At 43.1% G+C, this 27697-nt stretch overlaps 3 protein-coding genes and 1 non-coding gene across 5 annotated transcripts; 2 read left to right on the top strand and 2 right to left on the bottom strand.

The window, feature by feature from the left end:
• Positions 1-1140: 1140 nt before the first annotated feature.
• On the top strand, positions 1141-12286 carry si:dkeyp-110a12.4 (pancreatic secretory granule membrane major glycoprotein GP2). Its single transcript, XM_063909358.1, has 7 exons — positions 1141-1255; positions 3800-3960; positions 5755-5890; positions 6597-6691; positions 9637-9805; positions 11013-11136; positions 11720-12286. The coding sequence occupies exons 1-7, from the start codon at positions 1253-1255 to the stop codon at positions 11890-11892; spliced, it is 861 nt and encodes a 286-aa protein (XP_063765428.1). The 5' UTR covers positions 1141-1252; the 3' UTR covers positions 11893-12286.
• A 1040-nt stretch (positions 12287-13326) lies between these two features.
• On the top strand, positions 13327-20856 carry fbxo30a (F-box protein 30a). Its single transcript, XM_063909403.1, has 3 exons — positions 13327-13500; positions 17033-19125; positions 19223-20856. The coding sequence occupies exons 2-3, from the start codon at positions 17092-17094 to the stop codon at positions 19424-19426; spliced, it is 2238 nt and encodes a 745-aa protein (XP_063765473.1). The 5' UTR covers positions 13327-13500; positions 17033-17091; the 3' UTR covers positions 19427-20856.
• A 2351-nt stretch (positions 20857-23207) lies between these two features.
• On the bottom strand, positions 23208-23290 carry trnal-uaa (transfer RNA leucine (anticodon UAA)). Its single transcript has one exon. It is a non-coding gene; the product is annotated as a tRNA-Leu (tRNA).
• A 1229-nt stretch (positions 23291-24519) lies between these two features.
• On the bottom strand, positions 24520-27417 carry stx11a (syntaxin 11a). 2 transcript variants are annotated; one of them, XM_063908283.1, is made up of 2 exons: positions 27306-27417; positions 24520-26160 (listed from the first exon to the last, which is right to left on the bottom strand). In XM_063908283.1, the coding sequence occupies exon 2, from the start codon at positions 26135-26137 to the stop codon at positions 25277-25279; it is 861 nt and encodes a 286-aa protein (XP_063764353.1). In that variant the 5' UTR covers positions 26138-26160; positions 27306-27417; the 3' UTR covers positions 24520-25276. The 2 variants fall into 2 exon arrangements, with proteins under 2 accessions (XP_063764353.1, XP_063764352.1); XM_063908282.1 differs by having other exon boundaries at positions 24520-26155; positions 27306-27402.
• Positions 27418-27697: the final 280 nt, after the last annotated feature.

A 27697-nucleotide genomic window follows, 5' to 3' on the forward strand; every position in this document is an offset into this window, starting at 1 on the left:
TAAGTGTTTTCATGCAACTCGTTTGCTTTGCCATAATTGTTAGCGTGCAGAAAAGATCTCTTTGGATAATACAGCCCAAATGAGAGTTATTAGCTTAGTTTAAGTACAGAAAAATAATCCCTATTTTGAGAATCATTGAAGTTGTTTTTCCTGCAGAAATAACAGAAAATATTCAGAAAAAGCTGAAAAAGTGTTTAATTAATGCATGATCTCTAAAGAGCCCGGAGAAAAACGGAAGCTACGATGAAGTCGATCAACAGGTGTAATGTTTAAGTCCTTCTCCAGCTCGTGTAAAAGGTGAAGTAAATGAAAGGTTTGTAGGAGTATCAAGAGTAAATCACAGTCATTTTCCCTGCAGAAAATCCAGAAAATAGTCCCTCTAAATTCTCCATGAACTAATCTGCTTTGCCATGGATAGGACGTTTTCTTTTCAGCTGCTGGGAAATGTCTCTGAATCTTTTATACACCAAAAAGTCAGAAGACAATAATTAAAAACGGGTTTAATTAATGCATGATCTCTAAAGAGCCCGGAGAAAAATGGAAGCTAGGATGAAGGGGATCAACAGGAGAAATGTGACTCAGATATTTAGATAATCGGCTAATAGTTGAAGTCATGTTCCTGCCGTACTCTGTTTCACATTAAAGGGAGTATCTCTGGACTCTGGGACTCTATCGATAAAATAGTCTTGAGTTGCCGCTCTGTTTTTCCTATAGATTATTATTGGTCTATAATGTTGTTTGAAAACACTTCATTCACTGCTTTGAGTCCAGTAAAAAAGGACTGAATTAAGAATGAAGCAAACTATAAATTGCATCTTAAGAAAGCTTATTTTAAAAAGTGAATGTAGTCAGAGTGAATTTGAGTAAAAGTGTGCAGTTAGTGTAGTACTTCCCTATATTTGACACACAGAGGATATAATAATGTGTATTCTGATTATTCATCTGTGTGTTTCTATCAGAGCTGAACGAGACGGTGATCTGCACCAACGACCAGATGCAGGTGGTGATTCCCAGCGCCTTCTTCCTCAGCAAAGAGCCGCCCTGTTCACGTGAGAGAAACAAATAAACCTCAAGTATTTCTTAAGTATTCCCCTTAGCAGAAGCTGCCCTTTGCTGTGATTCTGCTCAATAATTGCTTTCCTCTGTTTAGGTCTGGGATTTGCATCTGAATGACCCGGAGTGCCGCGGCGTCGAGGTCGGAGAGGATTACATCTTCAGCATCAAGACGAATCTGTCCGACTGCGGCACGATAATGGTACCTGCGTCAATATTTACCTCAATATGTTTAATATTAAATGCTATTTAAGTCTTAAATTACTCCCGAAATAAGGCCATGTCTGCAGGATCTGCCACACATGACTCTTATTGGACACCCTCATTCAATTCACTTTTTCTTAATTGGGTTTTGTGACGAAAGATGAAAACGTGATTCATAACTTAAAGTCAAATCGAGTTAAAATGTGGAAGAAATAATAATAAAAGGTCAAATGTGAATACCTGCGGGATAAAGATTAAAGAAAGGTGTTATAAATACAAGACTTTATATTAAGAGCAATATCAAGATAAAATAACAATATTCAAATAAACTAAATATATTACATTTTATTAAAGTGCATTAAAAACTTACATTCATTTAATAAATATAGAAGTATATTTATTAAACGCAAACATAGAAACAGGAACAATAACATGTCTAAAAGAATTAAATCAAATCAAATAAGTTCAAGTAAAAATGTGCATTAAATATATAGTAAGGTCATTCTATTATTTATGTAAAGATAATTCATTATCGTGAAATCAGTTTAAGGTTATAGGAGAGAAAGAGCGTGCTGTTGCCTCCGGTTAATTTAAATCAAGGTTTCCTGGAGCAGAAACTCTGGTTGCTCACTAAGTATCTGTAAGGTGTGCTTCATCAAAAGGAGCACGAGAGCCGGACGTTTAGAAGGAGCTTTAACAAACTGCTCTCCACACAGCGTCTCCCCATCTTCATAAATTAGACTTTACGACGCCTCGGTCTCCGTGGGACCGGCTCCTCTCCTTCAGAGGAGCCACCTCCTTCACTCCAGAGAGGAGGAGGCGCCTCCTGTCTGACGTACACTGGGGCTCTGTGATGATAAAGAGAAGGCAGGACAAAGAGGGAGGGGGGGTGAGGAAATAAGTCTGCTGTTGTTCCTAAAGACCCTCTGAGGGACCCTGAGCGGCCCCTCAGAGGGTCTTTAGGAACAGATGATCAGGGTTTACATGCAGATGATGATTAGTCCAACAGGAGGGCCGTAAATCCTTCTGTTAATCCTCCTGCACACGGGGGCCGCAGGAGGAGGAGGGGTCCCGGTAAAACAGCGCTCTGGTACAAAGTGCTTTTTATCGGTGTTATCTTTATCCTGTTTGATGTTTGCACAGCTTTTAATGGTAAATGACCTTTAAAGTATTCTACTCTGGTATCACTATTTATCCATCTAATGTTGATATGAGTTTATTTGTTCACAGGGAAACATTTTGTCTAAATAATCTAAAGAATACTGATTTATGATTGATCCGTTTTATCTTTACTTTATCTTCATTATACATTTACATATACACAATACATTTATTTATTTTGTTTTTGATAAATAGTCGACAACAATTCTAATTTGATGGTAAATGTCTCCTTCAAAATATCTCATCTTCTTGCTGAATCATCCTGAGTTTATTTCATTTTTCAAATCACTTAAAAACTCTAAGTGTTTCTGTGAATAATAATCTTCACATTTTGTTGATATTCTCGTTGTAAATGTTGTCCTCTTATTTATTTTATTATTATTTATCTTATCTTTATCTTATTTTATTTTATTTTGAATGCGTTCAAATAAAACGGGTAAATAAATGTGATGATTTATCGTCTTCAAATTTGACTTAATTTTAAAGTAAGGATAAGTCTCCTCTGAAATATTGAATTCTTCTCATGAAATCATCTTGAATTATGTTGTGTAAATGACCTTTAAAGACTCCACTGACAGCCCCCTCCGCTCCCATTGATCAGGGTTTACATGCAGATGATTATTAGTGGATGCTCAGCCAATAGGAAGGCCTTTAATCCCTCCTGTGGCTGAGAGGGAGTGTGGTCGTCTTTGAACCAGCAGGTGGCTGGTTGGATCCCAGCCCTGCAGTCAACATGTGGATGTGTGCTTGGGCGTGATACTGACCCTGAGCTGCTCCCGATGGCCAACGGTGTGTGTGTGTGTGTGTGTGTTAGCTTCCCTAGAGCAGTGGTGCTGCTCTGCATGAATGACTCATAGTCCCTGAAGCCCTGAGGTGACGGAGAGACCTGATGAAGAGTACAGTCTGTTTACCTTCCTCCCGCTCTCCGGTCTCCTGCGTGGCGGCGAGGAATGCGATGAAAAGGTTAACGTGTTTTTCTCTGGACGTTAACGAGCTGCTGTTGCTAAAGCTGAGGAATGCTAACAGCACCTTGAACCTGAGGCCATTAAAGCCTCCGCCGTCAGACTGAGATGACTGAACGGTCGGGGTCAGAGGTCAGACTCTCTGCTCATGTGAAGATGGAGCGATAACCAGCTGTAGGGGGTTTCTGTGGGGGTCCCTGAAGGCAGCATCTCCCTGCAGCTACAGTGAGGGAGGAGTAACAGTGGGATCCCTCCACCAATAGAGGGCGCCAACACGTGCTAATTTAAGTGTGGACAACATTAAAGGTCCTTATTCTGCTCCCTGTGGTGCTCCCTCTCCTGCAGTGTGTTCTATTAGTGCATGTAAACGGTCTGCAGAGGCTGAAATCGCTCTCCCGTCTCTCTCTCTCTTCCCCCAGGTGTCGGACGAGTCCCACATCATGTTCATCAACACGATCCACAACAACGAGTCGGAGGTGATCACCAGGAGCTACATCAACATCACCTTCGTCTGCAGGTACCCCGTCAACTACCTGGTGCAGCAGCCGCGGGGGGGCAGCGGGATCCGCGTGGACGTCAGGTAGGGGGTCACCTGGAGGGAAATATTACATTTGAATAGTTGTTGCTGTAGGACGACTTCTGGTCAAAGAGTTCAGGGTTAAGCACCGTTAAATGTGATGTACTCTTATTGTTTGATTTATCTTAATCTCATTTTACATTATTTAATTGTTGAGTGGTAATCCACCTTTAAAATATTATCTTTATTTTACATACAGTGGGGCGAAAAAGTATTAAGTCAGCCACCAATTGTGCAAGTTCTCCCATTTAAAAAGATGAGAGAGGCCTGTAATTTTTATCATAGGTACACTTCAACTATGAGAGACAGAATGGGGGAACAATCCAGGAAATCACATTGTAGGATTTTAATGAATTCATTATTAAATTCCTCGGTAAAATAAGTATTTGGTCACCTACAAACAAGCAAGATGTCTGGCTCTCACAGACCTGTAACTTCTTCTTTAAGAGGCTCCTCTGTCCTCCACTCGTTACCTGTATTAATGGCACATTTTTGAACTCGTTATCAGTATAAAAGACACCTGTCCACAACCTCAAACAGTCATACTCCAAACTGTCTTGGTAAAAACTCAACTGGTCGTGTTTGGAGGAGAAAGAATGCAGAGTTGCCTCCAAAGAACACCATACCTACTGTGAAGCATGGGGGTGGAAACATCATGCTTTGGGGCTGTTCTTCTGCAAAGGGACCAGGACGACTGATCCGTGGAAAGGAAAGAATGAATGGGGCCATGTATCGTGAGATTTTGAGTGAAAACCTCCTTCCATCAGCAAGGGCACTGAAGATGAAGCGTGGCTGGGTCTTTCAGCATGACAATGATCCCAAACACACCGCCAGGGCAACGAAGGAGTGGCTTCGTAAGAAGCATTTCAAGGTCCTGGAGTGGCCTAGCCAGTGTCCAGATCTCAACCCCATAGAAAATCTTTGGAAGGAGTTGAAAGTCCGTGTTGCCCAGCGACAGCCCCAAAACATCACTGCTTTAGAGGAGATCTGCATGGAGGAATGGGCCAAAATACCAGCAACAGTGTGGAAACCTTGTGAAGACTTACAGAAATCCTTTGACCTCTGTCATTGCCAACAAAGGGTATATAACAAAGTATTGAGATGAACTTTTGTTATTGACCAAATACTTATTTTCCTCAATCATTTGAAATGAATTCATTAAAATCCTACAATGTGATTTCCTGGATTGTTTCCCCCATTCTGTCTCTCATAGTTGAGGTGTACCTATGATAAAGATTACAGGCCTCTCTCATCTTTTTAAATGGGAGAACTTGCACAATTGGTGGCTGACTAAATACTTTTTTGTCTCACTTGTCTTTCATCTTTATGGTATTTTATTTCATCTTTCAATTATTTTTTGGGGGGGATAAATGATCTAAAAAAGATCTGTATTTTACTGTAAATCTCTTTGATTAGTTTTTATTCTCTGCATATAATTACTATAACATAACCCCTTCATTTGTTTAATAGTAAATCTTATATTATTTGTGTATTCTTAAATGATATTTCAAATTATTTTCATTTCATTTTTATGTTAAATAACCTTAAAAATATTACGTTTTTCTGCTAAATCAGCAGAAAATTGCCTAATATGAAACGGCAAATTATCTAAAAGCATGCAATCAATGAACAAGGCAACATTTAGTAAAAACGACACAAAAAAAACACAAATAATTAAATAAAATAACAAAACTTCAAAAGGCAAAAATGACTTCAAATGAAAACTTACCAGAAATAGCATAAAACAGCGAAGCGTTATTTCTAAATTAAATGTGTGTAGCTTTGCTCTCCCTGCAGGACCATCACTCTGAACACGGAGGACGGGAACTTCTCTGTCTCGATGCTGCTGTTCAAAGACGAGGCGTTCGAGGACCGCTGGACCACCGTGCCCTCGCTCATGCTGGAGGACGACATCTTCGTCAAAGTCTTCATGGTACAACATCAAAAAATAATGTTACTCTCGTTTTATTGAACTCTTATCTTCACCCCACTTCATTTTTAATCACATGAACGTTTTAGTTTCTGCAAAATTTAGTATTGATTTTTTTTATCACCTTCTAAATATTAAAGTGATACGATTTTTATTTTGTAGAATAACTTTTAGTTTGTTTTATATTAAATTGCCTTCAAAATGTGTTGTTAATTTGGCCTTCATTTAATTACATCTTTTTTATTGTAGATAAAATATATATTGACTCATGATCAATCACTTTCAAAATGTTATGCTTTTATGAAATTGTAAATAACCTTAATTTATCTTTTTGGTTTTAAAAAGCACCTTTAAAGGTTTTTATGGTGCATCAGGTTCAGTTTATTTTTTGGGGGGGGAATATGTAGCTTTAGGAACAATGAAGCAAATATTTAATTTCAAATCTTCAATATTTAAGTGTGTGTGTGTGTGTGTGTGTGTGTGTGTGTGTGTCAGTTGTTACACAACTTTAAGCAACATGTTGTGAGGAAACCCAACACCCACACACTGCTGTTTACTAACTGAGGGTGTGTGTGTGTGTGTGTGTGTGTGTGTGTGTGTGTGTGTGTGTGTGTGTGTGTGTGTGTGTGTGTGTGTGTGTGTGTGTGTGTGTGTGTGTGTGTGTGTGTGTGTGTGTGTGTGTGTGTGTGTGTGTGTGTGTGTGTGTCAGATTCCTGCTCACCTGATGCTGCGTATGGAGCGATGCTGGGCGACCCCCACCAGTTACCCCTACAGCAACATCCAGTACAGCTTCATCAGAGACAGGTACACCTGAGCGGGAACTAGAGAGGGGCAGGAAGAAGAAGTCTGGAACAAAGTCTGGAATAGAGTCTGGATTAGAGTCTGGAATAGGGTCTGGAATAGAGTCTGGATTAGAGTCTGGAATAGGGTCTGGAATAGAGTCTGGATTAGAGTCTGGAATAGAGTCTGGAACAGAGTCTGGAATAGAGTCTGGATTAGAGTCTGGAATAGAGTCTGGAATAGAGTCTGGATTAGAGTCTGGAACAGAGTCTGGATTAGAGTCTGGAATAGAGTCTGGAACAGAGTCTGGAACAGAGTCTGGATTAGAGTCTGGAACAGAGTCTGGAATAGAGTCTGGAATAGAGTCTGGAATAGAGTCTGGAACAGAGTCTGGAACAGAGTCTGGATTAGAGTCTGGAACAGAGTCTGGAACAGAGTCTGGATTAGAGTCTGGAATAGAGTCTGGAACAGAGTCTGGATTAGAGTCTGGAACAGAGTCTGGAATAGAGTCTGGAATAGAGTCTCTGGAATAGAGTCTGGAATAGAGTCTCTGGAATAGAGTCTGGAATAGAATCTGGAACAGAGTCTGGAATAGAGTCTGGAATAGAGTCTCTGGAATAGAGTCTGGAATAGAGTCTCTGGAATAGAGTCTGGAATAGAGTCTGGAACAGAGTCTGGATTAGAGTCTGGAATAGAGTCTGGAATAGAGTCTCTGGAATAGAGTCTGGAATAGAGTCTCTGGAATAGAGTCTGGAATAGAGTCTGGAACAGAGTCTGGAACAGAGTCTCTGGAATAGAGTCTCTGGAATAGAGTCTCTGGAACAGAGTCTGGAACAGAGTCTCTGGAATAGAGTCTCTGGAATAGAGTCTGGAATAGAGTCTGGAATAGAGTCTCTGGAATAGAGTCTGGAACAGAGTCTGGAACAGAGTCTGGAACAGAGTCTGGAATAGAGTCTGGAATAGAGTCTCTGGAATAGAGTCTGGAACAGAGTCTGGAACAGAGTCTGGAATAGAGTCTGGAATAGAGTCTCTGGAATAGAGTCTGGAATAGAGTCTCTGGAATAGAGTCTGGAATAGAGTCTGGAACAGAGTCTGGAATAGAGTCTGGAATAGAGTCTGGAATAGAGTCTCTGGAATAGAGTCTGGAATATAGAGTCTGGAATAGAGTCTGGAACAGAGTCTGGAATAGAGTCTGGAATAGAGTCTGGAACAGAGTCTGGAACAGAGTCTGGAATAGAGTCTGGAACAGAGTCTGGATTAGAGTCTGGAACAGAGTCTGGAACAGAGTCTGGATTAGAGTCTGGAATAGAGTCTGGAACAGAGTCTGGATTAGAGTCTAGAACAGAGTCTGGAACAGAGTCTGGATTAGAGTCTGGAATAGAGTCTGGAACAGAGTCTGGATTAGAGTCTGGAATAGAGTCTCTGGAATAGAGTCTGGAATAGAGTCTCTGGAATAGAGTCTGGAATAGAGTCTCTGGAATAGAGTCTGGAATAGAGTCTGGAACAGAGTCTGGAATAGAGTCTGGAATAGAGTCTCTGGAATAGAGTCTGGAATAGAGTCTCTGGAATAGAGTCTGGAATAGAGTCTGGAACAGAGTCTGGAATAGAGTCTGGAATAGAGTCTCTGGAATAGAGTCTGGAATAGAGTCTCTGGAATAGAGTCTGGAATAGAGTCTGGAACAGAGTCTGGAATAGAGTCTGGAATAGAGTCTCTGGAATAGAGACTGGAATAGAGTCTCTGGAATAGAGTCTGGAATAGAGTCTGGAATAGAGTCTCTGGAATAGAGTCTGGAATAGAGTCTGGAACAGAGTCTCTGGAATAGAGTCTGGAACAGAGTCTCTGGAATAGAGTCTGGAATAGAGTCTGGAACAGAGTCTCTGGAATAGAGTCTGGAATAGAGTCTCTGGAATAGAGTCTGGAATAGAGTCTCTGGAATAAAGTCTGGAATAGAGTCTGGAATAGAGTCTCTGGAATAGAGTCTGGAATAGAGTCTGGAACAGAGTTTCTGGAATAGAGTCTGGAATAGAGTCTGGAATAGAGTCTCTGGAACAGAGTCTGGAACAGAGTCTCTGGAATAGAGTCTCTGGAATAGAGTCTCTGGAAAAGAGTCTGGAATAGAGTCTGGAATAGAGTCTCTGGAACAGAGTCTGGAACAGAGTCTCTGGAATAGAGTCTGGAATAGAGTCTGGAATAGAGTCTGGAATAGAGTCTCTGGAACAGAGTCTCTGGAATAGAGTCTGGAATAGAGTCTCTGATTCCTCGCCTCAGATCAGTGTGTTTTCGCCACTCTGAGACTCGAGTGTTTTCAGCTGCGTGTTGAAATGTGAAATCAGAGACTTTGTTTCTCAGACAGATCAGACGCGTCATGTGACTCCCGTCTGGGCGTGCACATAAACAGCTGTGCACGTGCACGCCCCTGAGCACACATGCACGTCCCTGACACCCTGCAGGGTCTGGGGGAGTCTCCCACTGAGAGACCGCTCTGAATATCTACAGTATTTACTCTCAGGGATGGAAAGTAACTAAGTACATTTACTTTGTGAGGAACCTGAGCTTCACTGGAACATTTCCTTATGGTTTCTTTACTTTATCTACCCTTTCTGTGATTTTTACTAAATTAAAATGATCAGACAGCTATGGTTACCCTGTGTGAAAAACCTGTTGGTATATATGATGTATTATTATGAATTAAGCATCCAAAAGTAAAGAAATCGCTGTAATTATCGCCACCAGCTACAGCAGTAGGATGCTATTTATCTGTCATGGGGACATTAAAGGGACATTTTTATTTTTACAAAGGTCATTTAAAATAATGTCTTTACATTTATCCTTTTGTCTCTATTTCTACCTAATTCAGTATTTTAATGCAGCACTTTTACAGAGCATTTCTAGTATTTAATACAAGTTAAACATCACTTCCTTGCCTCTAGTTTTGTATTAATTTATTCTACACTAACCCACCCCCCAGCTGCCCGATGCTCTCCAGCGTTCAGACCCTGAGCGTCCTGAAGAACGGGGAGGGGGCCGACGCTGCATTCAGGATCCAGATGTTTAAGTTCGTGGGCAGCTCGTACACCGACGTCTTCCTGCACTGCAACGTCCAGATCTGCAGCCACAGCCGGGGGCAGTGCCAGCCGGTGAAAGACCCCCCCCCCCCCCCCCCGCCAAACGCCGACCTAACACTGAGTCAGGGGCCAGTTCAGACAGGCTTTAAGAGGAGCTTTACCTTAAAATAGACCCTCTGACCATATGAGGGGGGGCACTGCAGGGGCACAGGGTAGAAAAATGTCACTAATGTCAGCACGAAACCCCCCCCCCCACCCTCCCACACACTTTATTTTAAATAGCCTTTTAATCTTCATTTATTTCTTTGTTTGTTTATTTGTTTAGCGACATCCCCATTTTAAATTCGTTTTTTCACCTTTAATACTTTTATTAGTTTCTATTGATTTATTATTATTATTATAATATTATAATAATATAATAATAATAATAATAATAATAACATTATTATATTATTATAATATTATTATTATAATAATATAATAATATAATAATGTTATTATTATTATTATTATTATATTATTATTATATTATTATTATATTATTATTATTATTATTATTATTATATTATTATAATATTATTATTATTATTATATTATTATTATAATAATATAATAATAACATTATTATATTATTATATTATTATTATAGTAATATAATAATATAATAATGTTATTATTATATTATTATTATTATTATTATATTATTATTATATTATTATTATATTATTATTATTATTATTATTATTATTATTATAATAATAATGTTATTATTATTATAATAATGTTATTATTATTATTATTATTATATTATTATTATATTATTATTATTATTTTATTATTATTATAATAATAATGTTATTATTATTATTATATTATAATAACAATAACATTATTATTATAATAATAATAATGTTATTGTTATTTTATTATTATTATATTATTATTATTATTATTATAATTATTATATTATTATTATTATTATTATAATTATTATATTATTATTATTATTATTATAATTATTATATTATTATCATTATTTTATTATTATTATATTATTATTATTGTAATTGTTTTTTTTATTTTATAGGTTTTAAATGTGTTAAATGTTTTACTTTATATTTATTTATTATATAGTTTTATTACTGACATTCTCTTTTAATCTTTTTTTAATCTTTTAATATTTATTATTCTTATTATTTATTTAGCTTTAATTACCATTTCTTTTTTAATTTATTGTATAGGGGTTAATATTTCATTGTATGTATTCATTTAATCCTAGAACTGTTCCAGCGAAGAGGAAAAAGAGTTGATCCGGATCCGGAGAGACATCCCTGTGTCTCACACGGTGTCTTACGGACCAATCAGACGACTGCTACAGGACGACAGCGGAAAACCTGATCCGAGTTTGTGTGATTTATCTCTCTTAGATGTAGATTTGCAGAGTTTAGAGAGTTTTTATGCAGCAGATTTGGAATAAATACATTCCACAAAATGACCAATAACTATAAAAAAGATCCAATTACCAATAATTACAAAGTATTACTGGAAAAATGAACAAAAATGATCAAAAAAAGACACAATGATACAGAAAAAATCGTAATAATCACACAAATGTATTTAATATACCAAATAAAAAATAATAAAAAGACAAAAAAGGAGAAATAACATAAAAAACAAAAAGGCTGAATTACCTGAATGACTTCAAATGGGTGAAAAATAACCAAGTATGACTAAAAGTGACAAAAAAAAGAAGCATCTCACTCAGGGGATTACCAAGAACAACACGAAACAAAACGTGCAAACAATTTCATTAAGTTAAAATGATAAATGATTTCCTCAAGAGGAAAAATTACAGACGAATGACACGATAAAAAGACACGATAAAAAAGAATTCGGATAAATGATAAATGTCGTGCAGCAGAAGCACAGTTCGTCCCTCTGAGATGCAGTGCAGTATAAAGTTTACTGACATATTCGTTCCTGCAGGTGGGGGGGTCCCTGCCGTGGAGACCCTGGTTCTGGGGGGGCTGCTGGTGGTCCTGCTGCTGGTGACCGGGGTCTTCGGACGCTTGTGGCTCCGGTCCAGACACTTCTACCCGGCCAGGGAGGCTCAGCTCACCCTGTCCAACATCCACACCCTCTCTGAGGTCGCCTCCTGAGGGGGGGTGGGGGGTACCTGTCCAACATCTAGACCCTCTCTGATTTCAACCAGGACTGCAAAAACACATGAATTCTTCATTGTCAGACATTAACGGTCCATAAAATGTCAGAACATATTGAAAAAGTTCCTTAGAGTTCATGATAAGGAGTTTAAATGTCTTAAAGACTCCATTCACCTTACATGTGATACAAAGCTTATTTAACAGGCATTTCATGACATTAGTACATGAACAGTGACTGAATATCGTGCTAATTATTTCTCTCAAAACACAAAAACATATAAATACAATCACGTGTACAGGTCTGATTTATTTTTGTTATCACATTGTAGGTCTTGCATATGTATTCATGAAGTGTTGAAAACAAGCTGAATAAAGGATTCACTAAAGTGTCCATGATTTGTTTTTAGTGGTGAAAACATGAATTCATTTAAATTGTGAGGTACTTGGAGGTAGTGTTGAGCAGTTTCTGTCCTTATTTTATTTTTTATAAATTCATTCAAACAGATAATTACATAGAAATTAAACACATTATTATTTTATCTGAAATTATTTTATTTTGTAGGAATTACTTTCCAACTCATTTGTTTTTTATTATCTAAGGCATCCAGAACCTATTTTTATATGAATTCTTGGTCTATTCTCTCTATTTGTAAAGCCCTCATGCTGCATTTCCTCCGGTAGATTATAATTATATTACCGTGCAGGTCCAGGGAACATTAGGTGATTAATTCTAATTGCCTGGCAGGATTCTGCATCCATTAAACCCTATAAATAAAGATGTAAAACATGTCCTCGGGTTTTCCCCTCTGTCTATTTCTGAGCGCCTCAGTAGCTCTGCTCCATAAACGATGGGAGCGCGTTGCTTTACGTGATGACGTAGATGACGGCGTGCGTCGTTTTTCATACTCAGTTTAGATGTAACCCCGCCCACTTCAGCATGACGAGATCCCCTGAAATATGAATTTGACACCAAACATTTTTTATAAATAAAAAGTAATTGTGAAATGTTTTAATCTTTAAAAAAGAAATGTCATCATGAACAGGACACTGTATTTTTGTTTTGTTTTAGGTCCCTTAATATATATTATTAAATATTTTGTATAAGAGTAGAAATAAACAATTATACAATATAACCACCTCAAAATAAACGATAAAACAGAACTAATTATTAATAGTTATTTCCGTTCTTCGTATAAATGTCCAAAATTTGGTCTGGAGTCAGCCCATCTCTTTTTATGGATGAGAAGCACAAAAGCAAAATCTGCCTACTCGATGTTTACGTTCTCTCTATGCAGCCATGACGCAATCACGCAGAGCTACGTTAATGCAAAAGTGGGCGTGGTAAGATCTAAACTAGGCTGGAAAAACGACAGACGTTGCTTTACGTGATGACGTAGTATGACGACGTGCCTCTCCTGGATCAAAACAGACGTTCCCCTCAGAGCAGAAGAACCGGAGAACCAGCTGCAGCCAGATCACTACTGAGCAGCTTTTAATTTATTTAACTGTTTTTATTATCATCTCACTTCTCTTATCTGATGTCCACAACTCTGATACAAGTTCAGAAATAGTGATTCAGTTACTCCTGAGAACCCCGAGACAAGGGTAAGTAGTTTCTGGAAGATATGAGCTAACTTAGCTAAATATGCTAATGGAGTGTAGCTTCTGATGCTAATGGGGTTTACCAGAGGTGGGAGAAGTACTCACATCTTGTAGGAATACTAAGTACCAGAGTGTATGAATACTCTTGTACTTGAGTAAAGTAGAAGTACCAGAGTGTAGGAATACTCTGTCACAGTAAAAGTATTCTAAATGTTCCTCCAGTGAAAGTAGAAAGTACTCTCCTCTAAATGTACTTAAAGTAGCGACAGTAAAAGTAGTCATTGTCTGATTGGTCCATTTCAGAATAATATCTCTGATATGTTTTATAATGATTGATCAGTAAAGTGTTCTCAGAGCTGGTAAAGGTGCAGCTAGTTTGAATGCTTTGTATACTGCAGGGTAGCTGCTGGATTTACTGCAGGTGAACTACAGTCTGATTTAAGGGATTATATTTACCATCATTAATCCAGATCTGCCTAGCAACTACAGGGGTTAAATACATGTAGTGGAGTAAAAGTACACCATTTACCGCTGAAGTAAAGTTGAAGTACACAGTAGCTTTTAATGGAAATACTGTGAACTATGTACAAGTACCTCTAAATGATGCTTTAGTAAATCTACTTATAGTTGCTTCACACCTCTGAAGTTTAGCTGAGATGCTAATACAGTTTAGCTGCCGATGCTAACTGTCTGGCCATGTTGTTTTTCTTTTGTTTACCTTTAAAAGTGTTGTGATTTAACATCTCACTCTTCTGGGTGGCCAGGTTTCATGTGAACTTGTTATAGTTAAAGATATAAAAGGTGAAATAAGTGTTGCTAATCTTATAAGTGGTATGTATTGTTGAAGCCGGGTGTTTGTGCTTTTAGCTGTTTGCTAACAGCTGTGCTTGCGTCATGTAAACAACTGTTGCTTGCCATGTGCTTTAAGATAAGACTTTATTTATCCAGAAGGAAAGTATTGTGCCAGAGTGACAACACATTCAGTACAGTAAACATAATTATTCTTATTAAACTGCAGCTGTAGTATGCTGAAGGACATAAACCCTCATTAACCTGGGGTGCTGGTGTTCGGATATAAGCTGATTTTAAAGCAACCTAATCGTGATGAAATGTCCAAATATTGTGACACATTAACATCATGTAAACTGATAATAACAAGCGTGTGCTAAAACATGTGAAGGGAAATTTCACACTTTTACAAACTGGACTAACAAAAGCAGTTTAAAGATAGACATGTTTATTTCTCTGATAAATAAAAGCTGATACACAACAAACAAATAGGGACAGATCATGCCTCTGAGGAGCTGTATCTTCTATGTGTTGTGGTGAAGTGTTATTAGGGCTGGTGATATGAAGCAGAGTGTTCTGTAATGGTGGGACTGCACACCATGGCAGCGCTCTTGACTGCAGGGGGAGCAGAGTAACAGTAGCCCTCCTGTGAGGCTGGAGGTGTGGGCTGTTTGTGGGTATTTAAATTATTGTTTTGTGCTGTTTGTTGCCAGCATTCATTATCCTGTAATCCCCTCACACGTGCACCAGCAGCAGAGGTATTTACCTCCGGGCTGCTGTGGGGGGGGGGGGGGGGCAGGACGTGTTGAAAGGCATCCAGAGACCAGAGGTGAGGGTCTGCAGACCTGGAAGAACCGGTGTCTCTGAAACCCAAGAGGGTGTTGGGAAAGATTACCAACAGCACAAAGATTCACAACAAGCAGAGAGAACATGTTGGGGGGGCTACAGTTACACAATCCTCTGTGGTCTTTCTATTTAAATGGAGACAGACAGAGAGGCAGCGAGCAGAATGTAAAAATACCAGCAAATAAAGGAGAGCCGTTTCATTATTAATAAAGAGCTGATTAAAGTCTAGATTCAATTCATTACTTTAAGTTTAAATGACAGCAGAACTGACACGCCTAAAAGGCAAAACATAGACTTAGCATTAAATAAAAGACACATAAATGCTAAACAAAAGGCCTTAAATAGCTGCACGAACATATCAACGTTTGAGATGTTCTGCACGTAATCAACGGTCAGTTTCTAAAAAGGTCAAAGTGGAGTCTTTAATATCAGCTGATCAAAACAACAACAACAACAATAAAGCTAGTGCTAACACTAAAGTAAATATCTCAGGTCAGAGGGTTGCATGTGTTCCTGGATTAGTGTGTGTGTTCACTGACCCTCCATGTGTTTACATCCAAACACTGATGTTGTTGTTGTTGTTGTTGTTAGGGCTTGTGTTTGGTTTCATAAGAGTTGCGAAAGAATACACTTTCTAGAGCTGACCCCTCTCAGTGCACTCAGGTCATTTTGTTGTAGTTTAATACAGAAATGGCATAAACAACAACAACAACATGTTTAATCTGGAGCTGTGGGGAAAATCAGTTTTACAGATCCGTCCTTTAATCCATGTATTGGCCAACCGGTCCCGCTACCTGTGAAAGGTGTGTGCAGTGTTTGAGGTTCACCTGATCCTGGGATAATGTCGCAGCAGCTCCGTGTGTTTATGTCTGAACAGTGTTGTTGTTGTCAGGGCTCCTATTTGGTTTTAAAGAGTTGGGAAATAACTCATTTCAGAGGACTGCGCCTACAAGTTGAAGATTTCTTAATGGATTTGTAGACTTTGACGACTGACCCTCATGAACACACCTGGTGCGCTGCTGTTATTCTGTTAGCTACTCGTAATGAAGTCCTTCTGTGATGAAATGATATCTCCACATATTGAGACACGGTAACACCAGGATCACACGCGTGTGCTAACACCAAGTCATTTCTCAGAAGGAGTGGTGTGAAGTAGTGGTTTTGATATGCACGTAGAAAACGTGTGTGTGTGAGCAGTCTAAAGCGGGACAGAGTCAGTCTTTCGTTGTGCACTGAAGCTCTCACTTTCATGGTCAAATATTACAGATCCACTCAGGATCCGGTTATTACATCGAGAGTTTTTATTTCAATGAATTAGCAGAAAACATGCCGCCTCCTGATGGACATTATTGACTTTAAAAGGAGATCAATCAACAACTTTATTAATCCTGCAAGGGGCAATGGGTTATGGGCAGCTTATGTCACAGGCAGGAACACCCGGGAGCCTGGATGTGGATCACTCCACCTTAAATGATGAATAATAAATAGTTCATGGCATCACAATAAATAAATACTCGATTAAAGGCCTCAAGAGTTTAAAGGTTTGAGTGCAGAGGGGATGAACTGATAAACGCCACATTTAAAAGACACCTTTTTAGATTTTAGTCCAGGATTCATTCAGTTGATCGTATTCTGAAAGATGTTTTTCCAAGACAGTCATGAGCACATCTCAGGTGCAAGATATAAAGTGTGTTTTGTGCAGGAACAAAGTTTCACAGACCCGTCCATCAGCTGGACCTGCTGTAAATATAGCATTTAGTGAAATATACCCTCCTGCAATTCACCTTCATTTACCTTTGGCTTACAGCAAATAATCTGCTGTTCTATTACTTATTGTTCTTTCATTATTCATGTGTGCACACTTTGTTATGTCTGTTCTAACACGTCGTCTCTGTTCCAGGGTCGAACGCTTCGCCAAATCCCGTTGGGCGAGGAGCACCCGGAACAGAGAGGAGAGCCATGGAGAGCCTGCACTCCCACTGCATGAACTGCATCAAGAGACGGTGCATGGTGCGCCCTGAGCCGGGGGTGTGCTGCGACCTGATTGGCTGCCCTCTTGTGTGCGGGGCGGTGTTTCACTCCTGCAAGTTGGAGGAGCACCGGCTGCTGTGCCCGTACGAGCGGCTGCCCTGCATCAACTGCGGCTTCGGCTGCCCCTTCAGCATCGCCCGCATCCGCATGTCGAAGCACCTGGAGACGTGCCCGGCCAGCATCGTGTGCTGCACCATGGAGTGGAACCGCTGGCCGGTCAGCTACGCCGACCAGGAGTCCTACGAGAACCTGAGCCGAGACTTCGACGAGGTGGAGCAGCTGGACATGGCCCTGGCTCTGCAGGACCAGAGGATGCTGCTGGAGTCCCTGAAGGTCACCACCACCGTGTCCCGCAACGGGGACAAGGACAGGGACCACAAGATGTCCACAGCGGCGTCCAGCGTTCCGGAGGCACCGGGGGCCGCCGTGGAGATGGAGGAGGAGCCGCCATACAACGGGGGCTTCAGAGCTTCGGTGGAGACCAGCCGGAGTCTGGCCGCTGCGCTGGACATCCTCACCAACTCCAAGGACATCGAGGTGATCGTGGGGGGGTTAAACGGAGAGAAGAAGAACGGGGGGAGCCACGTCTACGCTGCAGAGGGGGGGAAGAACGTGGACATGAAAGAGGACTCGGACTCAGACTGTGAGCTGGGGGCGGTGGGGGGGGTGGACTGTGCGGTCGGGACGGACGACGGCATCGGCTGGGTGGAGGAGAGCGACTTTGTGGAGCTGATTTTCCAGGAGAAGGAGGAGAGCATCGAGGAGGAGGAGAGCATCGATGACTCTCAACTGGTGTGGCCGGCGCTGCCAACAGACTTCCTGCCCGTGGCGCTGCAGGCTCCGGACTTCCTGCCCGTGGCGCTGCAGGCTCCGGACTTCCTGCCCGTGGCGCTGCAGGCTCCAGACTTCCTGCCCGTGGCGCTACTCCCCCCGGCACCCCAGCTCCCCCCGGCTGCAACCCCCATGCCCTTCCTGCTGTCAGAGCACGTGATACGGAGCGGCTTCCTGCAGCACCTCCCCTCGGAGCTGCGGTACCGCTGCCTGGAGCGGAAGCTGCAAAGCGTGGAGGTGCTGCGGGGGATCAGCATGTTCACCTTCAACGGGCGCCGGGCGCTGCTGTCAGACCCCTACCTGTTCCGCGCCAAAATGGAGGACAAGTCCGTCGACACGTCGGACCTGGAGGTGGCGGACGACCCGATGGGGCTGCACGGCATCGACCTGATCACGGCGGCGCTGCTCTTCTGCCTGGGCGACTCCCCCGGGGGGCGGGGCATCTCCGACAGCCGCTTCGTGGACGGGTACCACATCGACTTCGGCACGCAGACCTTCTCCTTCCCCTCCGCCATCCTGGCCACCAGCACCATGGTGGGGGACGTGGCGTCGGCCTCGGCCTGCGACCACGCCAGCCCCCAGCTGTCCAACCCCAGCCCCTTCCACACCCTCAGGCTGGACCTGGTGCTGGAGTGCGTGGCCCGATACCAGACCAAGCAGCGCTCCATGTTCACCTTCGTGTGCGGGCAGCTGTTCCGGCGGGACGAGTTCTCCTCGCACTTCAAGAACGTGCACGGGGACATCCACGCCGGGCTGAACGGCTGGATGGAGCAGCGCTGCCCCCTGGCGTACTACGGCTGCACCTACAGCCAGCGCCGCTTCTGCCCCTCGGTGCAGGGCTTCCGGATCGTGCACGACCGGCACCTGGGCTCCTTCGGGGTGCAGCCCGGCTACCCGCGGGGCCGCCGGCGGGGCGGGGCTCAGGGGGACCAGCTAAGCGGCCTGCCCTTTGAGGTGCTGCAGCACGTGGCTTCCTTCCTGGACTCCTTCAGCCTGTGCCAGCTGTCCCGGGTGTCGCGCACCATGAGGGAGGTGTGCGGCAGCCTGCTGCAGATGAGGGGTATGGTGGTGCTGCTGTGGGACAAGATCCGGAGACCGGATGGGTCCTCGTCGTGGCAGATCACCGACAAGGTCCGACAGATAATCTCTAAAGCATGCGTCCTGATGTTTCCTGGTCCCTCTGGTGCTCTGTGAGATATTAACCCCTCCCTCTCTTCCTCTGCTCCAGGTGTGGCGCTTCAGCACGGCGTTCGGCACGGTGAACGAGTGGAAGTTCGCCAACATCGCCAGCATGGCGGACCACCTGAAGAAGTGCAGGTTCAACCAGGTCTCCCGGCGCGAGGAGGCCGTCCCGCTGCCCTGCATGTGCTTCACCCGGGAGCTCACCAGGGAGGGCCGGTGCCTCAGGTCGGTGCTCAAACCTGTGGCGTGAGGACTCAGAACCCCCTCCCCCCCTGGTGTTTACAGACTGACCCTCCTCTCTGAGGCAGCAGCAGACCCTCCTCTCTGAGGCAGCAGCAGACCCTCCTCTCTGAGGCAGCAGCAGACCCTCCTCTGAGGGGTTCCTGAACCCCTTTTTATTTGTATATCTCAGAGGAACCGCCTTACTGCCTGCTCTCCTGTCAGTCTCTTTTCTCTGGAGGCTTCCTGCTCTTGGAGGGAGCTCTCACAGATGTGCGGCTTTATCTCTACCAGTTTAAATAATAATTAAATTCCCCAATCTGGAGACCTGACATCCCCTCGGACTCTGAGACTCTGGGATGCACATTTTAAAATATTCTGACATCTGTCAGCAACAGTCCTCATTCATTAAAGTAAAGGCCTTAACAGACTATTATGGTCTGTCGGCTACAGAAGCGCATTAGGGCCACATGTTAACAAAATGATTAAAATTGGACCAAAAGTGAAGTTTTTCAGAAAAAGTCTGAATCATTTTTGCTCCGAATTCAGATTTCTTTGGTCAGTCAAAAAAGACTTTTGGTCCAATTTGTTTTTGTATCTTCTTCTTAATCAACGCCTAATATACAAAAATAGTCATTCAAACGGTCTGCCTACAGGGTTTATTCTGGCTCTTCTGACAACTTCTGGAATAAATAGCTTTACTGAATTATTTTCCCACTCGAACACTATGCTAAGCTACAGCTAACTAGCCGCAGGTAGCTTTACCGGGTCGTTCTCTCCAGAGATGAATGTCAGTGAGTGTCGGACCTCATTAACCCTGCAGGACAGGGACACATACACACTCAGTAGCTATGTTCTCACACTCTATTTACCATGTTGTTGTTGTTGTCGTCGTTGCTGTCTCAGGGGTGCAGCAGGAGGAGAGCTGCTCAGTATTAGACTAACAGCAGGGGGTAAATCACCTGGTTTGATATCATTCTGCATACAGAGTCTACAGTGACTTCCTGTGAGGAACGCTGAGGTTCTGCAGAAGAGAAACTGACTGAAGAAGAAGAAGAAGAAATAATGTTTGATGTTTTTATATTTTTTGGAGTTTGGTTTGTTTTACATTGTTTTGTACCGGTACTTTCCCTGTGTGATGAGATCATGGGTTTGCACATGAAGGCACGTACTGTAAGACGTTATTATTTGTGAAGTAGCGGGACGGTTTCTCCCTCGAGTTTCTGCATGAGTTTGGTTTCCTCAGTTTTACAGTTTTCTCTCTCAGGCACGTGAAGCACATTTTCATATTAACGCTAATGTTTTTTTAAATCACATTTTCCTCCTCTTCACGCTTGGAGCATCGAAGCACTCTGGTCCTCCGAGGTTTTTATGAAAGAGAACCAGCTCGGTTTTTTAATAATGCAGACTTTGTATAAAACAGATATTTGTAATTTAATAAAGACTCAGTTTTTAAACGTGGATTTATTGTTCCTTTTTATTGCAGCAGTTTCTCCAATAAAGTCCTGAGTGTTGCGCAGGTTTCATATCTATATATTATTACTAAAAGTAACAAGGACGATTATTTTACTGACTGACTAAAAGAGTGAATCATTTGTTTTCCAAAGTTCAGTTTGAGACTTTTAAATCTAACTATGTTTATTTTTATGCATCGAACAGAACCTTTTAGTACACATGTTTTCCCTCCTGATTAGTTAGTTTTACAAAGGCTCAGATCAGGTCAGGTACATCAGTTAAAGGAAGACACATTTTAATTATTCAAACATGTGATAAAAGCTTTCAAATGATTGGATTTATTTGGCAAAATGTAAAGTAAGCATTGCTCCAAAAATATCATACTATGCAGGAAGTTCATTTTTAAAACTGAAGAGAACAAGAAGACAACTTTGCTTCACAATTATTTGTCACTGTTTTAAAAAGCTTTCAGTAAAGAAACAAGACAGCATTCAGGTTCACATCTACTTCCAGAATGAAACCCGAAACCCTCTGTATTGTCACACACATGCACACAGCAGAGCACACACAGTGAAATGTGTCCTCTGCATTTAACCCATCCTAGTACTGGGAGCAGTGGGCAGCTATTGTGCAGTGCCCAAGGAGCAATGGGGAGGGGGGATTGGAGGTGTCCGGTGCCTTGCTCAAGGGCACCACAGCAGGGCCTAGGACGTGAACTCGGACCTCTCCAAGTAGCAGTCCACTTTCCATATTTCAAGTCTGATGGGCGACCCTACGATTCCCAGCCACTGCTCCATTGCATTCAATCAGAAGCTAACTTCTTTGACACGTTTAATTATAGGTTTCTTTCACACCTTTATCAAATTAAGTGAGAAAATAGGGGAAATAATAACGGATGCATGAAAAATATACACATTTTAGATAGTCATTCATACTGGGGACGCTGGGGACATGTCTCCACCACTTCGCACGAGGATAAATTGTTTAACATTTTCTGAAAATAGCACAGAGAATTGTAGACTTTAAGAAAAGAAAAGAAAGCTTTGTTAGCACAAGAGAGCGTGCACCATCCTGAGGACTGCTCTCTCTCTGGCTGTGTTTCAGGTGACCTGCGACACAGCCAGAGAGAGAGAGCTTCTGACTGAAGAGAGAATAGCTTTGCCGCAGCGGAGCAGAGTTACTGCACTATATCTGAAAAGTGTTGTTTTATTGTTTTACCTGACATTTTATACTTTTTGAAGGGTAAAATAAACATCTCAATGTTTGTTTCTGGCTGTAATTATAGCTTTTGAGATATAAAGGAGTTCATAAACCAGTGTGCACTCTCTCCTTATAATGGAACCGTGCAGTTCCCCATGTTCGCCGCCAGATGGCGCCAGATCCTCTTTCATTGCATCAACAGAGACTGCACAGACTGGCTCTCATTTCCTTTAAAACACGGTGGATATGATAAAGAATAGAACAGCTTTTAAGGTGTAATTATGTCCACGTTTAATGAGGGACGCGAACAGATAATTTAACGGGTTTCTGATCTAATGTGTTTAAATGACACTTTACTGCTGGTTTCTACTTAAAAGAGAGGCTTTTAATTTGGGATTTGGCTCAAATTACGATTACATTTAGAGTTTTCAGATATTGATTTAACTTCGATATACATGGGAGCATATATTTACCCCCACAGTATTAATGCAAAGGGAAGCTCTTACCTGCTGCAGGTAGCTGTGTTTCCTCTCCGGGTTTCTGAGCCTCTGTGAGGATGATTGTCTGCAGGTGTGTGTGTGTGTGTGTGTGTGTGTGTGTGTGTGTGTGTGTGTGTGTGTGTGTGTGTGTGTGTGTGTGTGTGTGTGTGTGTGTGTGTGTGAGAGAGAGAGACACCTAGCAGCATCACGTCACAGCTTTGCGTCACAGTGTCTAAACATATGAGGGGCCCCTAGGGACCCCTCATATAAACACGTCCCTGCTGTTTATCCACTGCGCTGTAAATCCAAAACAAGCCACATGTTCATAACACACACACCTATAGCGCTGGTTTGAAACATTAGCACGTGCAGGATGGTGATGCATGACCAGACACTACAGAGTAGAACATGCTGGGTTAATGTGCCCTGTGTGAAGAGCTTCTATGTTCCGGTTTTACTGCAGATTTTGCCCAAAACCAGAGACATTGCTGCAAGAAATCAGACCTACTTTAAATCTCAGCACACTCTCTGTGTAGCTCCGGTCGGTGCAGGAACTCACACACTTGAGTGGAACACAGACCTGACAGCATTAGTGGGGAACCAGTCTGAGAAACCCTCGTTTCTTAACGTTTTGTAGTTGTTGTTGTTTTTTGTCGTTTTTAATTTAAAACTTCGGTCTACCAGGAGTGGGGTTCGAACCCACGAGGACTAATGTCCATTGGATCTTAAGTCCAACGCCTTAACCACTCGGCCATCCTGGTACGGCATCCCCGCGTCACTCACTACACGTGGCTCCATCTGCGGTGACGTCACGACGCACAGTCTCGTGTTAAGGCATTTCAACACCCTGGAAACAATCAGATTTTGAGGGGCTTTACTTTTATTACTATTTCCATTTTCTGTCACCTTAAACTCCTGCTCCTCTAAATCTAAGACATACATACTCGCTTTTATTCCTCTACTCTTACATAGTGTTTGAAACAGGATGTCTTATTTAGCATTTCCACGGTTTTACAGAACATTAACGTCTGTATTCATAGCTGTAGGTGTGATGCCTTAATTCCAACAGTGTTATTGTTCCAGACGTTCAGAGTTCCTGCATCGTGTCATTTTACTTTCAATGCTTTAAGCATTCCTGATTCTACTTCCACAGAACATCTTATTGAAGAACGCACCATGCAGTACTTTAAGTACATGTATTTTATATGCAGTAAAAGGTACATGCATGTACTTTAAGTACATGTATTTTATATGCAGTAAAAGGTACATGCAGTACTTAAAGTACTGTATGTACCTTTTACTGCTTAAGCAATATTTGTACTACAGTAACTTCATTTTGCAGAAGTCTGCTATGGGTGACATGTTGAAAGCAGGACTATGTGTAGTACAGTATTTCACAGTGTGAGTCATCTCCCCCCCCCCCCCCCCCACACCCCACACCCCTCAGATGATAACTGGGAATCCCCCAGCGCCTCATACTGGGAGATAAATGACATTTTAAGACTCAGAGACTGTGAACACACTCAGTGGTGACTCAGTAAACTCATTACACACGATGGTTCATTGATGTGCAGAAACACACACACACACACACACACACACACACACACACACACACACACACACACACACACACACACACACACACACACACACACACACACACACACACACACAGTTGCACAATCCTCACAGATCTGTCTCCTCCCCCCCCCCTCACCACAGGCTGGGTTTCCTAACATGAAGCAACGTGTGAAACACAGCAGTCACGATGAAACTCATCAACACGTTGCATTTATTGTTATTTACACATCATAAATATCATCACAGACTCAGGCCGCCATTAGCCTCATTTAGTCTGCAGGGGGGGGGGGGGCCGCCATTAGCCTCATTTAGTCTGCAGGGTGGGGGGGCGCCATTAGCCTCATTTAGTCTGCAGGGTGGGGGGGGGGGGGCGCCATTAGCCTCATTTAGTCTGCAGGGTGGGGGGGGGGGGGCCGCCATTAGCCTCATTTAGTCTGCAGGGTGGGGGGGGGGGGTGGCTCTGTTATGATTGGTCAACCCGCTTAAAGATGTCCCGCCCCCTTAGCCTGTCACTTACAATGTGTTGGAGCGCCAGCCAATAGGAGCAATCAGTTCTATGTCCCAGAACTTTGGGATGTTAGCCTCTGTAGACCGTTTACATGCACTAACATCTATAGAAGTACAGGAGAGGAACAGGAGCTCTCTCAGCTTGCTGCTGCTGCTGCTGCTGCTGCTGCTGCTGTTGTTGTTTTTAAGGCTCATTTGATTTAAACATCTTCAAAGCACGTTATCTGCATTGAAAATGTTTTGTTTTAAAAGGGAAACACGTTGCATGCTGGGTAATCTGAGCGTGTCTATTGTAATGAATCTATTGTGTAATTTGCTGAGCACTGCGAGGCTTGGGGGCTGGAGGCTGGGAGGCTGGGGGCTGGGAGGCCTATATAACCCATAATTCAGAATGTTAGTATGGAAGTCTTTACCTTTTTGCAGCCGTGGGCGGCGGGGGCTCAGTGGGGGATCATGGGAGCACCGGTTCCATCCCAGTGCTCCAGAATATAGATTAATGATGGGTAAGATTTCTAGAATGTGGATGTTGTTCCTGCGATGTAAAGTGTGGGGAGAAGGCAATGGAAACAGGCAGGATTTTTCAGATGAAGAGCATGTGGTGTGAATCCTTTCGAATAAATAACCTAAAGACCCTGGGGGGGTGTGGGGGGGGGGGGTCAGTTGCAGCAGGGGCAGCAGCAGCACAGCAGCATCCTGCAGGGGTGTTTCCTCTGGTACTGCACGGCCTTCTTGATCTGCCCAGTGGCCTTGGCCACGTAGTCCTGCGTGGCCCCCACGTTGGCCTGGATGTTGTCCAGCATGCAGCCCTGCTCCTCCACCAGCAGGGCCATCTGGGCGAACAGCTCGTGGATGTCCCGGATCCGCGCCTCCAGCTCCAGCAGCTCCCGGTGCCGGCTCTCTATCTCGTTGAGCGCCGAGCGGGCCGAGCGGCCCTCCAGCAGCAGGTTGTCGGAGAACACGTTCCACTTCCCGGTCTCCATCATGTCATCGATCTGCTCCCGGCTCACCTCTCTCCCCATGATCTCCGCCTGCCGCTGGATGCGCGTCTTGCAGTTCTCCCGCTGGACCATCTCCGCCTCGTTGTACTCGGAGATGGCTTGGTGGAAGGCGGTGTTCAGAGAGACGCACTGCGACCGCGCCATGCGGGCCACGGCGGATGCCGGGCCGTGCTCCTCCTCCAGGTCTTTGCTTTGCCTCCCCAGCTTCTGCAGCCGGGCGTACAGCGCCTCCCCCCGGCTCTTGATGTCCCTCCCCAGGGCGTTGGAGTCCCGCTTGATGCTGCTGATCCGGCGGACGGAGGTGAGGAAGCGGCTGTTCTGCTTCCCCAGCCGCTTCACGTCCAGCTTCAGCAGCTGCATCTCCTTCCTCAGCGCCTGCGCCTCCTTGTAGACGCTGTCCATCACCTCCTCGCCCTCGAACACCACGGCCAGGTCTTCATCCTCCTCCTCCTCGCCCTGCAGGCGGTGCTCCTGCTCGGCAGGTTTGAAGGTCTGCAACTCAGTCAGTCGGTCCCTCATCCTGCAGCACTCTGACCTCTGACCTCCAGACACAAACACAACTCAGTTACTCCCTTTATAGAAGAAGGACTGACCAGAGCGACTCAGAGCAAAGAAACACTCTCTCCATCGAGGCCAGTATGGGACCCAGTATGGGACCCAGTATGGGACCCAGTATGGGGCCCAGTATGGGGCCCAGTAGCTGATCAAAGACTATTCCACATGTAACCCTGGCTCTGTAGAACGCTGCCAGGAGTGGGGCCCGAACCCCCACTCTCAGTCTGAGATCTGAGTAACGGCGTGCTCACACTACATGCAATCTACGAGTACACAAAGTACACAAAGTACACAAATCCACGTATCTCAGGTATCAATGGACGCACAGATGTACGAACAGTAAGACAGTTTATGTCAGGAGCAGTAAAGGCTGTATTTACGACTCTCTTCGGTTCCTTAAGGTTTGTTGTTTTGTAAATAATAGATAAGTCTGTTGTCCCCTGAACTCGTCTGGGTTTTATTGCTTGGTGTTTCTTCACGTTGTTTGAGCTGGAATGAATCAGCAGTCTTTGAGATCAGAGTCTATTTAAAGACCTCGGGAGGAACCCGAGGGTTCAGGGAAGTTACTTCAAAGATTTTATAACCAGTTGCTTCACCCGGCAGACGTTAGAGGAACAAGTTCAGATGAACAGAGCTGAAGAAGTTCAAACCAAATATGATATACGTCTTATATAACGCTGGCCAATAACAGTACAAGCTATGGTTCAAATAAAAACAGTCATCCTTTTCTTTTTAAGGCCCAAAATACTGAGTAATTAAACTATATCTAAAAATAGCAAAATCACCTGTGAGACGCCGGCTCTAACCCTACACCAATACACACCAATACACACCAATACACACCAATACACACCAATACACACCAGCTGCTGCTGCTGCCAATAACACACCTTTAATGATGTCCTTATTTCTGCAGCAGTTTAATCATCACAATCAATCACTCAACCTGGTGTGTGAGTGTGTGAGTGTGTGTGTGAGTGTGTGTGTGTGTGTGTGTGTGTGTGTGTGTGTGTGTGTGTGTGTGTGTGTGTGTGTGTGTGTGTGTGTGTGTGTGTGTGTGTGTGTGTGTGTGTGTGTGAGAGTGAGGGGATTAATGGATATATGTTGAAATTAAAGATATAATAAGACGTACCTCTGAGAGCTGCTGTGAGTGAAGCAGAGAGACGGAAACACTCATTTCCTCTTTCTCTCCGTTATATACACACACACACACACACACACGCACACACACACACACACTCTGCAGGCTGCAGCAGGTACTAACTAACGCGGAAGGACACGCCTTAAACCCACACACACTTCTGGTGTGAATCAGGAAGAAGGAGGGGGGGCTCACTTTGTTATTGTGAATCTTAAATGACTTCATTATTTTCTGAACTTAGAAAAGTGAAAAATTCAAATCCTTTGAGACAGTTTGATGGTCAGGATGAAGCTGAGACTCGTAGATCTTCTCCGATAATATATTCCTACATTTTTATTGACCTTTGTGACTTTTCACGACTTTTAGGTCGTTTACGTTTTTCA

The sequence above is a fragment of the Eleginops maclovinus genome, chromosome 19, assembly GCF_036324505.1.
Source record: "Eleginops maclovinus isolate JMC-PN-2008 ecotype Puerto Natales chromosome 19, JC_Emac_rtc_rv5, whole genome shotgun sequence".
Classification (NCBI taxonomy): domain Eukaryota; kingdom Metazoa; phylum Chordata; class Actinopteri; order Perciformes; family Eleginopidae; genus Eleginops; species Eleginops maclovinus.